General features: G+C 40.7%; 2 protein-coding genes across 6 annotated transcripts in view; one reads left to right on the top strand and one right to left on the bottom strand.

Moving 5' to 3' along the window:
* LOC107996812 (zeta-sarcoglycan) overlaps positions 1-17,294 on the bottom strand; it is a 209,665-nt gene that overhangs the window by 16,333 nt on the left and 176,038 nt on the right. For all 5 annotated transcript variants that reach the window (XM_017055066.3, XM_028666234.2, XM_017055064.3 and 2 more), the window contains one exon: positions 9,438-9,711. In XM_017055066.3, the coding sequence (XP_016910555.1) occupies positions 9,438-9,711 (274 nt within the window). The remainder of the gene's footprint in view (positions 1-9,437; positions 9,712-17,294) is intronic.
* LOC107996813 (uncharacterized) overlaps positions 9,592-17,294 on the top strand; it is an 89,152-nt gene continuing 81,449 nt past the window's right edge. Inside the window, exon 1 of the transcript XR_009828816.1 lies at positions 9,592-9,731. The gene's annotated coding sequence lies outside the window, so the exon portion shown is untranslated. The remainder of the gene's footprint in view (positions 9,732-17,294) is intronic.

Raw genomic sequence — 17,294 nt, 5'->3', positions numbered from 1 at the left:
TCTCGAATTCGCGATGGTAGAAAGGAAGGGAATATCGGAAGTTGTTGGTATATTTTGAGAATTTTTATGAATATCGGTCGAACGAGGGGGTCGACGAGAGCGAGAAGCAAATTTCTTTTTCGCCGATTTTTGTTAACGATTGGTCCCCGCGAATACAATGGCTATTATTCCGTTGATTAAATCAATAGATAGGAGGATCGTGTAAAAGTGAATCCAACTTTATTGCACGTTGGACAGAATTTTGTCCGGTTGGGCACCAGTGTAACGATCATATTTCTCCGGGCGAGCGCGTACAAATTTTCATCATTTATTTACCCCGCGGAAACTGTTTTCGAATTTTTATCGGCACCCTTCCTATTAACCCCTTCCTTCCACGCCCCCTTTATCGATTCGCCGCCTGGATATAATTGGATACCGGATGGAAAAATGTGGCCAGAATGAATCGTTATGCGAATCGCTGATTATGCGAACTATTGTTTTCCTTTTTTTCCTCGATTTATTATTTTTAACATTTTTAGCTCAGGATGGAAATGGTCGAAGAAGAGAATTTTTAGAGAGAGTTATACATTATTCATCGAATGTTCGCTACACGGCTTTTTCTAAATCTTCGACCACTCTTGTCCACGTTGGTCGTATATGTATTCCTTTAGTCGATTGTTTAGTGAATAAATATGGCTACTACGTATACGCGTCTTTATATCACGTGTCTTTCTTCCGTTTTTCACTTTTATATTGTATCGCAAAATCTTTTTTAAATATCTTCCTATCTTTAATTCATAACTTTTTATCGTTTTTAATTCTTCAGATGGAATAAAAAATTACGAACTCTACATTATAAAATAAAATATATAAAAAATGGAATTATTTCAATTGTTAAACACGACGTAAGATAATAATAAACGAGGAGAAATAAGAAATAACGGTGAAAGTTATACGAATTATTATCGAATACCGTTTGTACCGAGCGAAAATTCAAAATATAAACACACGATACAATTTCGTGGAATACTTTTACACAAACGTGACCTCCTATCGACATAAACGTACACCGAACACAAACGACGTGGAAGGGGAAGACGGACTGCCATTACGAAACAATCCAGCCATCAGATACGAGCCACAAGCTTATCGCTCGACGATTTCGCGTAGAAACGAGGAAATTTCCGATCCAACCGCGTTTCTCTTTCTCTTAAAAATTCCCCGTAGAAAGGAATACGAATATCGTATCCCCGGTTAAAGTTTTCTTCTCCCGGAAGAAACAGAAACGAGACCATGGAGTTAAAAAACACACTACTAATGGTAAAGTTTTCGTGGAATCCAAAATCGCACAAGTTTCGAAGAAAAAACGAACGAAAAGAAGAAGAAGAAGGAAGCTTCAAACTCCTTAACGAAACGTAAGAAAATATGGGAAGAGAACGAGATCGAAGGAAGAACGAAGGATTCACCTTGACACTCGTAGCAAGGAATGTAACTCGTGCTGTGTTATATATACGTGTGTGCAATATAAGCTGGTGTGCAGGTGAATTTCTCTATGGATATACGAGGTGGGGGAGGGGTTATAGAAGGTCGATCCTGTGAGCGATATTACGAAGGTGGGGCATCTGCTCCCTATATACGGCTACTGTATACGTAAAAGCCGTTAGTGTGCAATATAGTATGTCTGTATACGACGGCGGCCGACATAACGTTTCGGGGTTATATTATATATTGTTCGTAATCGAAGATCTCGTAAGGCCTTTCGATCCGGGCCGTGGAGATATTGGAAACGTAGCTAGTTATGAATTTCCTTCTTACACGGCCAACTTTACGACACAGTTCGGCGCAGTAAATTCTGTTTCTCGAGCGACGCGAACATCCGCGATGTAAGAGAACGAAATTTTACGACTGAATCCCGTGTGGGAGGGGGAGAAGAGAGAAGCGGTGGAGCGTGCAAGGAGGGTGGATTGGGGAAGAATACAAAAGCAGGGGGAGAGGGGGACGATAAAATTTAACCGTCGAATTATTGGACTACCGGAAAAGAAGGGTCGAAAGACGGAATTTTAGAAATTTTGCGATGCGATGGGTGAAGTTGTGAATCGTTGTGTGGTTAATTGTGTGCTCGATATTTGCTGTTAATGCACTCTCGTGGATAGTTTTGAATTATTAAATTCGCGTTGAAAACACGAGGAGTAATTCTTGGAATATTGTGCGATTGTTTTTGTTGCAATGCACTCTGATGTCAAGAAAGATGAGGAAGAATCGAAAGAAGGGACTTTAATTCGTGCGATATAGTGGGTGAATTGTGTGGAGTGCGTAATTGCGTTGGAGTGTATTTGTTTATCTCGATATTTGCTGTTAATGCACTCTCGTGAAGAAGGATAGTCTTGATAATGTTTAACCGTTGAATTAATTGTGCAATTAATTTGCGATTATTGATTATAATCATTATCGAATCATTTTTGAATATTCGTGGACGAGAGATTGTCGAAGGTTCGTTTATTTTTGTTGCAATGCATTCTCATACCGAAAGATGAGGAAGGATCGAAGAAAATGCATAATAATTATTGGAATATCGTGTATTAAGAGACTAATTTGCCAAGGTTGTAATCTTATAGAAGATGAGAAGAGCGAGGAATAATTTTGATTAACCGTTGAATTATTAGATCATCGAAAAGAAGAATCGAATTTTGGTTCGTGATTTCTGATATGATGTATAAAGTGTCTAATAATTGTTGAAATATAGTGCGATAGAAGATTAATTTACGATTATTGGCTATAATTATTTTTTAATATTCGTGGATTGTCGAAGGTTTATTTATCTGGATTTTTGTTAATGCGCTCTCATAAAAAAAAGTTGAGCGTAAAAGGATGGTCTTGATAATGTTTAAGGCGTCGAATTATTGATTTACTGAAAGAAGAGGTGAAGGAAGAGGTGAAAGAAGAAGATATCGAAGAAAGAATTTTCGTTAATGCCTGTGATGAAATTAATTTTCGATTGAACTGATTCTGATTATCCGAAGATATTTTTTTCTTTGAATATTCGAACGGATCAGACAAGAGACAATGGAATTCTGATTCAAAGGACCTTCTTAATAAAGTTTTTCGTCGTCGAATTATTATTAAATACCGAAAAACCGAGGGAAGAAAATACACGAAATTGAAAAGAGAATTTTCTGTTCCAGATAAGGATGATAGAATGAAATCGAATCATAATAATCCAATATTTTTAAATATTCCTACATAATCGTCGAGATCGTATAATTCGATCGTTGTCCTCGACAGAACGAGATGGTTAATTTAATCGTCGAATTATTAGACTATTAAAAAAAAAAAAAAATGAAAAGAGGGGGAAGAAGCGAAATCGAAAAAAGAATTTTCGTTAATGCGTTTCGGGATGAAATGAACAGTAGCTGTCGGATTGGAAAATTGATTTGCGATTGAACGAACGATTATCCTGTGTTCGATATGTATTTTTGAGCGTTCAATGATACAACGAGATAGTCGAGGATTTGATTATTATTTGGATTTTTGTTGTTGATACACTCTCATCTCTGATAGTAATATCGAATATAATATGTTTCTCTCACCAATACATCTCATATATATATATATATATATACACGTATATGTACGCGAGAGCGTAGATCATTTGCTGATTTCACATATGATGTTTATTAAAATAAATATGGCTTATCGATAAACATATTATAATAAACAAACTCGTGGATAACACTGTATATTAGCTCGGAATATTTAAACCAGTTGAATTTTTTACGGATTAAAAAAAAATTCATTACTTGCACTTGCAGGAAATTTCAAAATATATTGAAATCGGATGAAACGTCGGCATACGATTCATTAAGCGTTGCGGAGAGATGTATCAGATCGGATTACGTTTAATTAAAAGACAACGACGTGGAAACGACGCTTCCTTTATCAAAGCAAAACGGTCGTTGCCGAAAAAACAAAGAGCCCATAAAATACAGTTATAATTAATCAACCACACAAATATTACCGATAATCAAATCCAATTTGAGATTCCATCCCTGAACGATTCTTTCGAAAATTTCTGTTGAACGAGCTTAAATTAAACAAGCTTAAAAAAAAAAAATCAATAGATAAATTTTCATCGATGTCTCGATAAAAAAATTTTATATCCTTGGAGAAAACATCGCCCGATTGCTGCTCGATGAAACTTTTTTCCCACTGTTATTCCTACGAAAGAGAAGAAAAAATCTCCGCGACAAAATACGAAACGAAAGAAACAACTTCCTTCAATTGTCAAAATCCCTTGATTCGAATCGAGAGGAACCATTTAGTTTGAAGCAAAGATGGCGAGAAGCCGGATGGTTTTGCGACGGCGGGGAAAGATTTTTCCCGAGCCGAAGCGAGTTCCTCACTCGGTCATCAAATATGAATAGGCGGGAAAGAATGGTCGGGATAAGAGGGGGGTGTAAAATATTTGCCGGGTGCATCGCGTTTTCGCGTGGGTGGGCGGGACGCGGGGGCTAAAGAATTTTGCACGATGGATACGAAGCGAGCATCGTCTCGAGAAATTTCAGATCCGGCAGACTACGCGATCCGCCACCATTTCCCACTGTCGCCCGATAACGACGCGATTTTTATAAACGGACTCGCTTTCGTGAACACGGGTCGTTCCATTTCACGCTTCGGGGGTGACACCGTTTGCATTTTATCGTCCCCGCCTTCCTTCTCCCGCGAGTCGAGTGTTTTTATCGAGAGATTGTTTATGAATTAGAATTGCACGGTTCGATCTTTGTTCGACATTTTTCTTTTTTTTTTCTATTGTTTCTCAGAGATACCTGGGAGAAGTGGATAGGAAAGATTGCGAAATTATTGTGATCGATACAGCAGTTCCTCCGATATTGATTTTCTCTTGAAAATAAATCTATCGAAAAAAAAAAATCTCGACAAAATCCTAAGAGAAAATTAATATCGGAGGATTTTAAAAATTGTATATATATGGATGTATGTAACGCGAGCAATCGTTTATAGGTTAGATAGGTTAGAGTAGGGGGGAAGATACTTTTATTGGCGATACCGTCAAGCGTAATACGTTCATTTATGAAATATCGAGCAACTCTAGGGAATGAATTTAAGATGCCGCCTTAAGGAACCTTAGGCAAATGCGGTGTATGGCTGCTCAAGAATCCCGGTTTATGGCGCTATCCATCAATAAAGTAATTTTATTCGCAGCCAGAACGTTCCTCATCTCTGATCCTCGATGAAATACCAAGTTTACGGGGTAATCGATAGTTCGCAGTAACATAATCACCTATAAAACGATCCTTAAACGTAATATCCATCTCCAATTCCATCCTGTTCTCTAATTATTTAAAAAATTTCGAAGAATTCTTCAATCATTTATCATTTTAAAAAAAGATTAGTCTCCATCGACGACAAATATGACCTCCTTTATTAAGAAAGAATACACTAGCCGTTTAAAATAGTACATCTATCTTTGACTCCATCCTATTCTTCAATTGCTTAAAAATTTCCAAAAATTCTTCCGCATCTGGTCAACGACAAACCAGATCTCTTATTTACGGTTGAGCTTATTAAAAATATTTATAATTGGTCATAGATAGATCTTTGAAATATCCGATTTCGTCCTATTTATTTTAAATATTTCCAAAACTATCATTTACAATTGAGTTTATCGAAAAAACAATATTCATAATTAGTTAAAATCGTAGATCAATCTTCAAATAAATTTCGTCCTATTTATTGTTCGGTCTAAAAATTTCCAAAAATCCCCTCGCATCAACGACAACCCAGATCAATCTCGCTCGCGATTGAGTTTACTAAAAATACTTGATCATAAACCTAAAATCCCTTTCTAACTTTGTTCTAAATATTCCCAAAAAGTTGTCCCGATCAACGACAAAGCAACGTCCCCGCGTGCCGTTTCCAAGTGTCTGCCTCATTAAAAAAAGAACGAAGCAAGCCATCTTGCCTTCCTGAACCGACGATTTCTCTTCCCGCAATAACGCTGATCCCGCGTGTCCGCTTTATTTACGAGCCGCGAACAGGGAAGCGACACGCATTACTCACGTCGCGTCAAGGAGGATCGTTCGGGGAAACGGCATCACCGAGGTGGCAAAGAACGCTTCCGCGAGAAGAGGTGCACGGGATACGAGGCGAGAGTTGAAGAAGAGAGCGGGACGCGTGGGGTAGAAACGTGGGAGCGAAATCGGTGCGAAGAGTGGAAGAGATGGAACGAAAGGAACGAAGGTGGGAAAGAAGTGGCGGAGGCCTTACATTTCCCACGGGATATCCCCCAACACTCCTTACTTACGGATTGATACTCAATTTCCAGCGAGTTTAGCCCCTATCGAGGGATCGTTGCGCCTGATCGCGGCAGCCCCTTTCGATTTCAAATAAATTCGATAATGGCGGATATATATATATATGTATATATATATAGGCGAGGGGTAGGTTAGGGTTGGTGCAGCGCACTCGAAGGAAAGGGGGATATAGAAAGGGATTTCTCCATCGTCTTTACCTTAATCGACAGGGTTCAGGAGGTGGATGGAGGGGTGTCTTACCCCAGTCTGGCTTGCCGATGGATTCTAAGTACTGGTAAAAGTATCCTTCGATCTTTCCAATGGTATCGGATCGTTCATTCGTGGTCTAGCTTTGATTTCACGGAACCAATCGGATATAAATTCGGCCCCCGATGCTCTAACCGTTAATCACGCTCTATGTCGCGACACTTGATAAATAAACTACCACGATGCTCGATCGAAAGGTAATAGAATATAATGCTCTGTAACATGAATTCCTTTGCTATAATTAGTTAACATCCTTACGATATATTCGAGATCGTGCGATATTCCCTTTTTTTTTAAAAAAATTGTGATATGAATTTGTATCTGGATCTTTTTTTTACTAATATATCAAAAAAAAGAAAAAACTGTTCTCGAATATGTTTGGCGAAGACTGAAAAATTTGTGAAACGAGATCCGGACGAATTAAAAATAGACAGGCTTATATAAACGTAGGCTGGCCGTACACCCGATGCCATTAAATATCGCGGTTCGACCGCGCGTCGGATTTGGGCAATAACGTTAATGAAACAAGCGGAACAAGCAACCGGGGGAAGGGGGAGCTTTTTCTAACGATCTCGTTTCGACGGGGTTGTTATCAAGGCCGCGGCCGTAACGAGCCACCCCTCGTTCGGCGGCCGCTTCAAGGGGCTCCGGTTAATTATAAACCTGTGAATTAACAGGGGCCGCATAAAGAAGTGCCAAGCGCAAACGGCGATCAACGCGATGCAACGATTCCGGCAATTACCGTGGAATTATATTAAACCAGATTGCCCCTCTTCCTCGCTTCGCTTCGCGCGTGTCGATCTTATCTGTGTATACGTATGTGTATACATATGTATGTATATATGTATGCATATAGGTGGTTGTGTATAGAGATGGCAGGCCTCTGTTGTTCAAGCGGAGGAACTCGCGTGAAACTAATTTCCAACGACGTGACGTGAATTGATTTTATTATGGGCGTGATGTAGTGCGTGGTCTCCTCCCTCCCTCGCAAGTTTTGGGGACACTGGAGGCTTGTTTTTAAGAGATATCTGATCGATGATTGCGCGTGCACGCGCGATTGATCGCACAGGATCGACAGGTGAAAGAGACATTGCCAGTAGATCCGGACGCGAATCATCAGAAATACGCTCGAGATGATCCAAGATCGAATAGGAGGAGTTAGGTACTATGAAAAAATTGATAAGTTGAAATTTATTTTGGGATCTCGTTTAGATATTATTCAGAGTTCGGAGGTAAGGTTTTAAATTTTCTCGCTGAAAGAGACATTGCGGTATTCGTTATATTGCAGTAATTAAAATTAATACTTATTATTCGTTTTAACGTTTAATTTAAAATTACTTAAATTACGCGTTATTCGAATATTATTATAATTAAATTGTTTTCTAAATATTAAAGGAACTTTTCGAGCAACGAGATCGTTTCATTAGGTAAATCACAATTTTCACGTAAAAATTTGTACCAAATTTATACGATACTTTCGCACAGCGTAGCGATCTAACTAAATTATTCGTACCATTAAAAAAAGAAAAACAATTTTAGTCAATATGAGTAAATATTTCAGGGCAGACGAGGTAGAATAAGCAAGTAGTTGGAGAACGAAGATCGAAGAATAATCTTCCTAATCTTCGTTTTCTATAAACACACACTCGCTTACCCACCCACCCACACACACGTACAGAGCAGAGCTTAAACTATCTGGAGCTTGATAAACGTCCGACATGACAGATGATTCGATTCGTCTTCTTATCAGCCATAACGGGCTCGAGTCAACAATATATCACTCCATTCAAAAACCATCGGACGATATTAAAATCTCTCAGCCTCTCCATCACGCCCCATATCCCCCCTTGCGTCTGGAGCAAACCCCCGTTCTCCACTCGACGGTCTAATCGCTTCAACCGTTCATCGCGATACGATATCTTATTAGGGTTGTTAACAAGCGACAATCTTCGATCGCAATACAGAAATCGTATTTGCATCGATTAGATTACGCGAGGAACGAAGAGAGAGAACGTAAGATGTTTGAATCGAGACTCGTTATCGGATAAAAGCCGCTAAGCCGCGGATTCTCGGCGATAATAGTTGCCAATAATTACGTATCGAAAGAAGATTCGTTCCACTCGACACGACGAGCCAAGCTTTCGTTTCGATCGTAGCTACGAAAAAACGCGATGGCGCTTGAAACAGCAGAGAGCGTCTGTGTTTCGCAGAGAAGCGAGAAAAAAGAAAAAAGAAAGGAAAAAACGAGTGTACGCGTTCTGAAAATAATTATGCTTGCAAGTTTTCTTTGCGTGGAATTTAAAGGATTTCGCAAGGATGTGGTTATTAGCGGCGCTGATTTAGGGAAATGGAGGGGACGTCTTTGTGTAAACACGATGACCTTGTTTCCGGGTTGGAACGAGGTATTAAAGTTATTTAATATCGTCATTTTGACCTACTTGCGATCCAAACGACGTGTAATTATGGGACGAAGACTTGGAGCTTTTAAGGGAGATCTTGTGGATTAATTTGGAAAGATTATTCATGATTTGCATGTAAAAGTAGTGATAATTAATAGACGTTGTTCAAACTAGGTACTCCGACCTGGTTAAAATCTAAAGAATATATAATCTTATAATGTACAGAAATATCAAACTTTCGAGAGATCTTATGAATTAACGATATCGTAATTAATCCTTATATTTTCTCCTTTCTCGTGATATTAATTTAATCGAGATCCGATCGTCCCACTTTTGTACTCGCATGAGCGAAGCCTCGATCGAGAAAACTTCTTTCTTGCATTCATCCTTCACGTTGTATTATATTATATCGTATTCGTCACGAATCGAGGAAGAATACGAAGAATGAAAATTGTTCCTCGGTGGAACAAATTACACGACTCACCGAACTGAATCCCATGACTTTGAGCAGCCACACGGTGAGCGCCAGGTTCAGGATCACGATCAGCATCAGGGCGAGCACCAGAGAGTACAAACACTTTTTCCTCCAACCGTAAACGCCTAATCTGAATCCGCCTTTACAGATCGAGGCGGCGGAAGACCGGTCCTCGAGGATTGGAGGCGTCGTCCTCGCCGATGGCCCCGCGGATTGTCGCCCGCTTCGACCGCCGCTCGACGACGCGCACGGCTCGTCCGACCAACCCTGTCCTCGAGACATCCTGAAACCGAACGAGAAACGGTAAGAAATCTCGTCTGACAAATGAAAAAGATTTATATTTGAAAAAGATTCTTCTTGAAAGCACAAATTAATGTTTATTCAAAATCGATAAGTTACTTCTCCAATATCGATTTTCTCTCGTCCGACAAGTTTGAATATCCATCATTCATATATTTAAAGAAGATTCTTTATTCAAAATTATGTAATAAATTACTTCTCTAACTTTTATTTTGAAAGAATTCAATTAAATTAATAAAGAATTAATAAAGAAAGATCTCTTATGGAGCATTTAACTTATTCATCGTGATCCGTATATTACAAGGGTGATTAAAAGGTATTGGATTACATCGTTGTTTTTGTTAAATCTAAAGTCAATTGCCAAAGTAACCAGCCGTAAAGCTAATGTAAACGAGACTTGAGAAGCCAAGTTGGAAAGAATTCTGGAGAAACTTTTAAGCAGATACACACTAATAGAAACAGATGGCGGACGTTTGAACGCACGAAGTTGCGCGAAGAAAGGAAAAAGGAAACTGCACGGCATAACTGGCAAGCGATTAATAAGGCCGTAATTACAGGCCCATTCTTTCCCGATGATTTATCAACGATTTATGCCTCGTTCTCCTCGTACACCGGCTGCGGGAAATTGGTCGTGGCGAGAAACGTAACCAGGAAGGGAAGAGACTCCGATCTCCGGTTCTTACTTCTTGAAACACGGCCTCCATACGTGCTCCGCGTCCAAACGTCCAAAGTCCCTTACCAACTGACTCCATCTCGTCCAAGAAGAAAACGCTTCCTTCCTTCCTTCCTTCCTTCCTTCTTTCCTTTATTTTTTTTTTTCTCGTTACTCGCAACGATGATTCCAAGCGGGAAAGGATCGGATTTTGTCCATGAGAAAGGAGAGGAAAAGAATAAAAATGAAACAAAAAAGAAATGGCGGAGGATTGCGGGAGGATTGGAGGAGGAAAGGAGAGGTGAATCCGAAATTATTATCGTGGCAAATGAGGGACGGTGTGTATAAAATGGCGCGGTGGCGAGCCGGAGGATTATCAAATGGCAGATAATTAACGGTTTGCGAGGCGTGCGCGCGCGCGCGCGTGAAAAATGAAGGAGGAGGAGGAGCGTGGAGGGGGCGATTAAAAGGATGGAAGAGATGGAAAAGGAGGGAGGGAGGAACTTATGTAAATCTGACTGCAAAATACCGGATGGTAACTCCGGTGCGCTAATCTCTCGCCTCTGCTGGTCGCTTGACTCGAACGGGATCGTCTTTTACCTTACCCTTTCCGTTTTTTCCCTTTTCTTTTCTTTTTTTCGCTCTTGGGATATTCGTTTCGTTTGTGCAGAAAAAAATGTGTTCAGATACTTTTGGGTAACTTTTGGATTTTCGTGATAAATATAAAAGATTGGGAAAATTTTGGCGATTACGTTGAATTCGCGTTAAATTAAATTAATGGGGAAAAAAATCTCAAGCGAGTTCTTGGCTAAACAAGTCGAAACTAAAATTTTCATTACATTTTCTTACATTTTTTTTTCTTCTTACCGTCGATAAAAATGAAAAGGACGAAAATATCAAGGAGGGGTATGAGCCAACTATGAGAAGGAGGCAACAAGAACAAACGCAACTGGAAGAAGAAAGAGAAGGAGCACGAAAGAGAGTGGAGCACGAGTTAAAATATTCAATGCTACACCCCCCTCGCCTTCTTGCGGATAATTATACCTCTCGTAGCTATAAAGAGCTCGGCCGCTCGAAATTAAAAGCTTCGAAGATAAGCTTCCCCTCCCACGGGGAGGGGCAGAGAGGAGAGGGAAGTCAAGCTTGCCTTTCAGAATTAGAAAATGCACGATTTTCACCAAGATGTGCAACAGTCGGAAACAGTTGATGAAGGAAGAAGTGGCGAGAGAAAGAGGGGGGTTGGTTGGCGATTACAGAAAGATTGCCTGCCGCAGCTGCACGCCTCATCGAACATTGTAATTCGACTTCCGAGGATCTTTATTCTCCTTTTTTTCTTTTCCTTTCCCGTGATTTTCCGTGATATTAATTTCTGACGCCTTCGAAAGCGAATCGACATTATTATATTATATTATTATAATAATTATTATAATAACGACCACGCTCTCTTCAAAATATTTCGAATCGTGAAATCGGTCGAAGGGAAAATTAAAATTCTGATATTTATCGTGATAAGATTAGCTCCACTTATATCCGTTATATTTTTAGCTACGTATTACGGGCCGGTCGTTATCGTATCAACCTCGTACATAGCTTGAAAAACTTTTCAGACATCGATTACAAACTTTTAAGAGGTTCGATCCGTCCGAACATTATTTTTACACGTTTAATCTTCTATCCCGTAACCGATACCCTTATTAAATTATTCCGCAATCCCCGCAATGTTTCGAATTATCTGCTTCGCGTTATCCGCATTATCTTTTTATTATCTTTCCTTCCCTTAAGAGAAAAAAAGAAAACTCACGAAAGCGTAGAGAATTCGCTTCTTATATCCAATCGAATGATACGGTTCCTCGAGAAGTGGCAGTGTGCGCGAACATTTATTATATAAAGTTGGATCGAGGCGGGACAGAGTGGAGGACAGTTGGAAAATTCGGAAGTCGTTATCACTATCACGTGGCGCGAGGATGAATCTCACTCGTTTAAGGTTCAAGGGACAATTACAAAGCGGAAATATACGTCGGATCATAAATAGCGCGGGACGTATGTTAAACGGGCGTTGGAACTTTTGACGTAACGCGAAGTTAGCGCGGCCACCGCCATAATTTCAACAGTTTCAAGCCCAAAGAGCATTACAAGTTGCGAAATTATCACTGCACTAACGTATGCGTTTATTTTATTTATTTATTTATTTATCTCCCTTTCTTTTCTCTCAGTCCCATTCCTTTTCATCCCTTCCCTCCGCGTCCACCACTTTCGTGATAAATAACGTTTCTTTTCTTTTTTAAACGAATTAAACGAGTGGCGCTCCGCTTTCGAATCGTGCGCTTTCGAAAATTCCAAAATGGTGGAAATCTCGAAGGAGCGAGGGATGAATTTATTTTCTAGGAAATTTGTTTTTGCCGTTATGATTACGAGATTTGGAAATCTTTTGAATTCGTAGAAAGGAATCCGAATCATCGATCGAAATGCTCGAACATTTATTCGTATTCATTCGCCGCTAGTTATTCTTGATGGATATTATTCTCAATCGTTATAATTTTTCTCCATCTTTCAGTTTGATCGAAACCTTCAAACGTGCTCAAACTCAAACATCGGTGTATAATCGATCTCGAGATTACCTATTAAGAATTCTATTATACCCTTCTTACTTCAAACTTTCCCCAAACATTAGTACAAATAACCCTGAATCACGAGATCCGTTTACACTCCTTCGAACGCGGATAACAAGCGTTCGAAATGAACGAAGTTGTTGCGCAAATTTACAACTTTATTATTTTTTCTTTTTCTTCAAGAACAACAACGCGATGCGTATCAGTTGCACGAGAAGAGAATTCATCTTCCAACTACATCCTCCTCGCCTCGGCTCGTAAGTTTCACGATTAACCGATGTATTCTTGGCTGCAACGCGAGTCGAAAGAATAATTGCCGGTGGGAAATTGGAGAGGGCTCGAAAATCCGAAAAGAAAAGAAAAAAAACTCGTCGAAACTGGGACAGCACAATGGAGGCACGGCTCGGCCGATTACGACGATCGACAGGATTCTTTTGAGAAGAGCGGCTCGAAACAGGGGTCAAGGGATCACGCTTCGAAGGGAAACTCGGTCATTTCGACCCTCTGCGTGTAATAATTCCTAGAGAAATTATCGGTCGGAGAGTAACGCGCGAAAAGAAGAAGGAGTTTGGAAAATTTAAAAGAAATTTGAACGGCGATATAGGTGGATATAATATTCGCGTCGTCGTTGAACGAGAGGTTTCCGAGAGGCACACTTAACGAAGCCTGGAAATCCAGTGGCAGAGGAATTACATTAAACTCTGAATAAACACGGAATAATCTCGTTGAAAACGAGACTCGTCGTCGTCGGTAAAACCAATTAGTCAATTCGTTATACCGTTCGTATAAAATATAAACATTTTCTTTTTTCTCTCTCTTTCTCCTCCCTCCGTGTGAATTAATCACGTTGTCGTCCTATACGATGCTCCTCGTTATCGCATCATCTTTGCGCCAGAATTAACCGCCCGATTATTCGTACAAAATCCTCTTTGCGCGACTTTTAATCGACACATTTCTCGTTTCGATCAACTCGATGAATTCCACATCTTCCTCCATGATTCTCTTCTCCCTTTCGGAATAAAAATTATCGAACACCATCTAAAAGTGTCCGTTCCTATTCTGGAAATCGGAAACACTCCATCCACGCCTGAAAATCTTCGGAAAGGTACAATGGAGGAGAGTGGAGGTTAATTATTTTCTCGATAGTCGTCGATAAATCGAGATTGCAGGTATACGATAGTCGAAAACCGCGACTGTTGGCCAAAAAGGAGGTCGGTTGGGAAAGGGGAAGGGGTGATGTGGTGGTTGGAAGGTGGATTTGCCGATTCCAGGACGATGGATAATCGTTCTTTGGGGTTCTCTGGGCGCGGCATCGCCGCAAGCCAAACATAGTTTAACGCGAATTGCCGTTAATAAAGGCCCAGTAGGTCGTAGAGACATCTGAGAGACTCGCTTCTCTTCTTCTTCTTCTTCTTCTTCGAGAGAGAGAGAGAGCCTCCCCCTTTCTTTCTTATTTCTTTCTTCGACTCTCGGCTCTCCATTTTCTTTCTCTTTCAGGCTATTCTTACCCTCTCCCCCAGGGGTAGGACAGCGCGGAAATTGCTCGGCAATTTCCATGAAAAATGCCAGAGGTTTACAGTACGACCGCAACGAAACGCGGCCATCCTCGTCTAGTTTGCCGCGGAAATTACGCTACCTTCCTTCCTTCCTTCCTTCCTCTCTTTCTTTCTTTCTTCTTTCCTTCTCTCCTCTCACCTGTTCTCGGTCATTTCAATTTCACCGCATCGGGCAGTTTATTGAAATAAAATTGCCTGCCAGCTGATGTTGTGAGGCCATGTCTCCCTCCTTCTTTCTCTCTCCCTCCACGGCTTCGCTCCTGGATTACCTTCGTCGGCCAATTACGAAAATCTTGTCTGCTTCCCCGTTCTTGTCTGTTTTCCTGTTCGACGTGCTCCGAGATACGGCTTTTTTTCTTTTTTTCTTTTATTTTTAGAGAGAGGGAGAGGATTTTCGACGGGAGGATTATATTTTGGAAGATACGAAGGTGAAGGAAGAGCGATGATCGAAGGATGAATCCGCGTTTGGGAACGCATTTAAGGGCGAACGTGTTCGTGGAAAGGGTAAGAGTCGATAACGATGATAATACGGGCGTAACACGTTTTAAAGAAAAATATCGGAACGATGCGGTTATCGAGGCGAATTTATACATTTTCAAGGGCGTACAATCGCGTAATAATTTGCAAAGGGAATGATCGATCGTCCGTGGATTTTGGAAATGATTTTCCATTCGTCTGGACGAACAAAATAATTCGTGTACATTTTGCAAAACACGTAATCCGAAGGAAACGATTATCATTCATTCTTAACATCATCGTCCCCCGACAAACAAATTTATCCGTTTGCCGTTGGTATACTTGTCCAAAAGAGGAGGTAAAAAAAAAAAAAGAAGAAAAAGGGAGAAAGAAATAAATAAAGGGAAACAGCAGAAATAAACTCGCCGGTGAAATCCCAACGAAACGTTTTAGAGACGGCCCATAGATAGGGCGCGGAAATCCAAAAAAAAAAAAAAATCCCATTCGTTCGACGACGATCCGCGTGACGTATTGGTTTGCCGCGCGACGAGAGAATCCGCGTGAAATACGCGGCTCGAGGCCGTATTCACTGTCGCATCGTCATCGTCCACCTTCGATTTCGTAAACCTCGAATAGAATCGGGTGATTTATCCCGCGTCCCTATCCCCGTGTATATCCATTAAGAGAGGATAGATCGACAGGGCAGATGAAAATAAACACTTTATCGGTTCGGGGGATTTGTATATGCGGGGCGTTAATACATCCGGCGGGACACGATGCATCTCGAAAAAGATTCCGAACTGTTTCACCGAGCGTGACAATTAAATAAAAATCCGCCAAGTTTCTCTTCGCATTGCCTCGCGAAATAATTCGAATCGAACGAAACGAATCGTGGTGTGTAACCGATCGCGGTAAGAATTTTCAAAATTTCCGTTCAAACGTCCCGTCAAACAGACCGTTATTCGTCGACAAAAATCTTTACCAGTTCACTACCGCTATTACTATTATATACAGCGAACGGAGAGATACCCGAGTTTGAATTTGTAACGACAAGCGGCCGTACTTTTGCCTCGTAAATTCGTTCCCGAAAGAGCTTAGAGGGAATTCAGACCGTGGCCGCCGAGAGATCGACGTTTATTTCCAGCTTGTCTACGACAATACACAGTATCGAGGCCGGCCGATCGATCATCGTGGCGCGGGTTATCGCGCGGGAAAAGCGGTGGAATGCCGATGACGATGATTGATATTAATGATGAGAGAGAGGGGGAGGGGGAAGGAGGAGGCAGTGGGTGGCGGCGCGATCGAAAACGCTACAGCGAGAGGAGTGGAGCCGGTACGGTTGGCGTGTATGCGGGCGTTAATAATCGGCGCACCTGCCCTTTTAATTTACTTCGTCGGCCGTTCCACCGATAAATCGATGATAGAGCCGAATGATTGGCCTGTAAATGCTTATCTGCCCGTTAAACATAACCCCGCTTTACGAAACGTGGGGCCCGCATAGGGGGCGCTGGTTAACTCGTGTTCGATCGAGGAGGAATCGGTATATTCGCCCATGTACGCTGCTCGTGCGTGTATTTAATGGAATACCTTCGAAGGTACGGGGCTTGTTCGTTTAAAGTTCGTCTAAATTGTTAAGTATTGATAACTGGGCGCGCAACTAGGGCGTTAATATTATATTTGTGGGGAAAATCGATTCGACAAAGGGATGAAAAGTGTCCCTGTTGAGAAGATTGTTCGAGGAATCGAATTATTTAACGACGACTTTGTTTTCTTCGGAATGTTGCTATATTATAACATATACATATTATATTCAGGTGTATTGAAATATTTTCGAAAAGTTGATTTCGAAAGAAGATTCTAGAAATTTATTCATTTTTCATCAAATTTCTATCGTTTCTTTAATGGAATAATAATTTTATTTCGCGTTGTGTGGTTAATAAGCGATCGAAGTTGGCCGAATTCTCTATGCATTGCGTGCAAAGTGTTGATGTATGCGTTTGGCGACGCCTTCGAAGAGTCGAAACGAAAATTGGTATGGAAAAATGTCGATGGAAATTTATCGGGTTACGAGCAATTTAAATTAGATAAACTTTCGTCGTATCGAAATGGTTCGTCCGGACAAAACGAATTTCAGCGGTGTATTATCGGAGGAACCGTCCGTTTATAAATTCCCTTACGCTTTGAAACGAACAAACGTAGGAACGAAAGTGTCCAAAAACTTTTCGAACGTACCTCGATGCACATATGTGTGTATAAACGCGTATAATGCGTGCAGATATAAAGATACCAGGGG

Source organism: Apis cerana, linkage group LG2 (genome assembly GCF_029169275.1).
Source record: "Apis cerana isolate GH-2021 linkage group LG2, AcerK_1.0, whole genome shotgun sequence".
Taxonomy (NCBI): Eukaryota; Metazoa; Arthropoda; class Insecta; order Hymenoptera; family Apidae; genus Apis; species Apis cerana.
Note: the sequence above shows the minus strand (reverse complement) of the source record. Positions and strands in the feature narration are given on the sequence as shown.